The sequence below is a fragment of the Cebidichthys violaceus genome, unplaced genomic scaffold, assembly GCF_023349555.1.
Source record: "Cebidichthys violaceus isolate CVI_PGR_0920_01 unplaced genomic scaffold, fCebVio1.0.p SCAF_77, whole genome shotgun sequence".
Taxonomy (NCBI): domain Eukaryota; kingdom Metazoa; phylum Chordata; class Actinopteri; order Perciformes; family Stichaeidae; genus Cebidichthys; species Cebidichthys violaceus.
In genome coordinates this window covers 381,227-384,143 of record NW_027176961.1, presented here as the reverse complement: position 1 = coordinate 384,143, position 2,917 = coordinate 381,227, and the positions used below count along the sequence as shown (strand labels likewise).

The 2,917-nt window shown below is 43.7% G+C and overlaps 1 protein-coding gene across 1 annotated transcript in view; it reads left to right on the top strand.

Moving 5' to 3' along the window:
* Nucleotides 1-2,917, top strand: part of ehd4 (EH-domain containing 4) — a 20,590-nt gene continuing 17,673 nt past the window's right edge. Inside the window, exon 1 of the mRNA XM_068737193.1 lies at nt 1-483. Within this exon, the coding sequence (XP_068593294.1) occupies nt 254-483 (230 nt within the window). The 5' untranslated portion in view covers nt 1-253. The remainder of the gene's footprint in view (nt 484-2,917) is intronic.

Below are 2,917 nucleotides of genomic sequence, written 5' to 3'. Positions count from 1 at the left end.
CAGAGGAGGCAGTGTGTGCAGAGCAGCGGAGACTCCCAAGGTGCCACACACACACACACACACACACACACACACACACACACACACACACACACACACACACACACACACACACACACACACTCTTTCCTCCCCCTCGTCAGTCCGGAGGAGGAACCACGGAGCGAGAAGGAGCCGAACACATCCGACAACATCCCGGAACATTTGGAAACATCGAAACAGGGAAGTTGGAGAGGAGCGCGTGAGCAGCAGCATGTTCAGCTGGGTGAAACAGGAGCAAGGTGGACGCAACAAGGACGGGGAGATGTACCAGACGGTGACGGAGGGGCTGCAGAGCCTCTACCTGAAGAAGCTGCTGCCGCTGGAGGAGACCTACCTCTTCCATGACTTCCACTCTCCGGCCCTGGAGGCCGCCGACTTCCAGAGCAAGCCCATGGTGCTGCTGGTGGGCCAGTACTCCACCGGGAAGACCACCTTCATCAGGTGAGCGCGCGCACCTGAACCCGCTCCTCAACCCGGGTTATTAGTTCGAGAGAGCTCTCTCTCTCACACACACACACACACACACACACACACACACACACACACACACACACACACACACACACACACACACACACACACGCGGTCTCTGGTGGGACTTCCTACCAGACGTCCTGTGGAAACCTGTAGATTGAAGCTCTCTTCTCCTCAGGTGTGGTTCAGAGTGTCACCACGAACATCTGAGGAGGCAAAGTAACGTGTCGAGGTGTCTGGAGAATTCGGCGAACATTAAATTCAAAAAGACCGATTATTATTATTATTATTATTATTATTTATTTATTATTATTATTATTATTATCGTTATTATTAGTTAAAGCACCAGCTCTGTGATGTGTTCCTGTTCACTGCGCCAGTGGAAGCCACACATCAAATATCATTAACAGACATAAAGTGTATCTTATGTATGTGACGTTAGTAAGTGCAGCAGTCTCCAGTCTGTCTCTATGAAGGTCTATTTCACTCTGGTGAGCTGAGGAGACATTTGAAACAGTCTGCTGTGTTTACTGACATGTGGGCTGTTGTTTCTAGAATGAACCTTTTATTGTGAAAGCCTGAGCAGCAGCTGAGGCTCATGGGAACTGTAGTGCTGTTAACGGCCTGTCAGAGCGGGGTGAAGGTGTCCTGGATGTTTCCTCTCGGTGTCACTGATCTTCCATTGTTCTCTGTGTTTACACCACCTCTCTCCTCATGCTGCTGCTTCAGCAGAGCTTCTCATGTTTCCTGAACCTTTAGCTGTTGTTGAAGACCAGAGGACTGATGCAGGACAGCAAGGCGCTGAGGTCCTGTTGCATCCTGTTTCTATGCGCTAACCTTTATTACAAACCACGAAACCAGGTGGAAATCCTTCATGTACGTATTGACATGCTGGAGTTGATGCATGGTCTTTGTCAAGCCTCCACACAGTAACAGGTTTGATTAATAACATGAGATTCACAGCATAAAAGCAGTGAATTCAGACCGTTAGTCACTCGTCGGTGATGAACCAGAAGCCCAGTGAAAGAACCTCTGCTGTCTGCAACGACGTTCATAAACCACCGACAAACATTTACTATGTAGAAAAATATCAGAGTGAATACTAAATACTTTGTCCGTCTTTTAAAGGATTTTGAGGCAAAGTTAACAAACAAAATTAAATGAAAAGAAGTGTTTTGTTTATTTGTACACTGAGTGTTTCAGGGTGTTTTTGTTGAACCATTAAATGCACAATATGTCATTTTTAAATGATACTGTATCGATATGTCCGCGACTACATTCGACAGATTAACAAAACACTGTTTTAAACGGAAATAAAATGTCCTTTAAATTGAATCTCCGTGTGTCAAACAACCTCCTCCTCCGCTCCTGTTACGCTAGATGTCGCTAACTATTACCTATAATATACCTATTATTAATATGATTATTATATACCTATTATTATATATCTATAATATACCTATTATTATATATCTATAATATACCTATTATTAATATTATTATTATTATATACCTATTATTATTATTATTATTATTATTATTATTATTATTATATACCTATAATAAGCTGAGGTCAGTGACCTCCCGGCCTGTCACATGACCCGGCCAAAATTACAAGCAAGTGGCCGTGACCCCAACACACCGACACATGATGGATGTAGCAGCATAGTGCCCAGGATTTACGTATCAATACACAGCCCTAATGCTAACGTTAGCTTAGCTTGTTTCTCTGATAATTTAAGATCCAGACGTCTGATGCTAACGTTAGCTCAGCTTGTTCCTCTGATAACTTAAGATCCAGACGTCTGATGCTAACGTTAGCTCAGCTTGTTCCTCTGATAACTTAAGATCAGACGTCTGATGCTAACGTTAGCTCAGCTTGTTCCTCTGATAACTTAAGCTCAGACGTCTGATGCTAACGTTAGCTCAGCTTGTTCCTCTGATAACTTGAGATCCAGACGTCTGATGCTAACGTTAGCTTAGCTTGTTCCTCTGATAACTTAAGCTCAGACGTCTGATGCTAACGTTAGCTCAGCTTGTTCCTCTGATGACTTGAGATCCAGACGTCTGATGCTAACGTTAGCTCAGCTTGTTCCTCTGATAACTTGAGATCCAGACGTCTGATGCTAACGTTAGCTTAGCTTGTTCCTCTGATAACTTGAGATCCAGACGTCTGATGCTAACGTTAGCTTAGCTTGTTTCTCTGATAACTTGAGATCCAGACGTCTGATGCTAACGTTAGCTCAGCTTGTTCCTCTGATAACTTAAGATCCAGACTTCATAATAATAACCGTCATTTTCTAGCCAACCATAAATAATAGAGAGACTTTTCATCCATAAAAGCTGCATGTTAGACTCATGACCTCAGTTCTTATTAATCCTGGCGTTTTCAGCCTGGAGG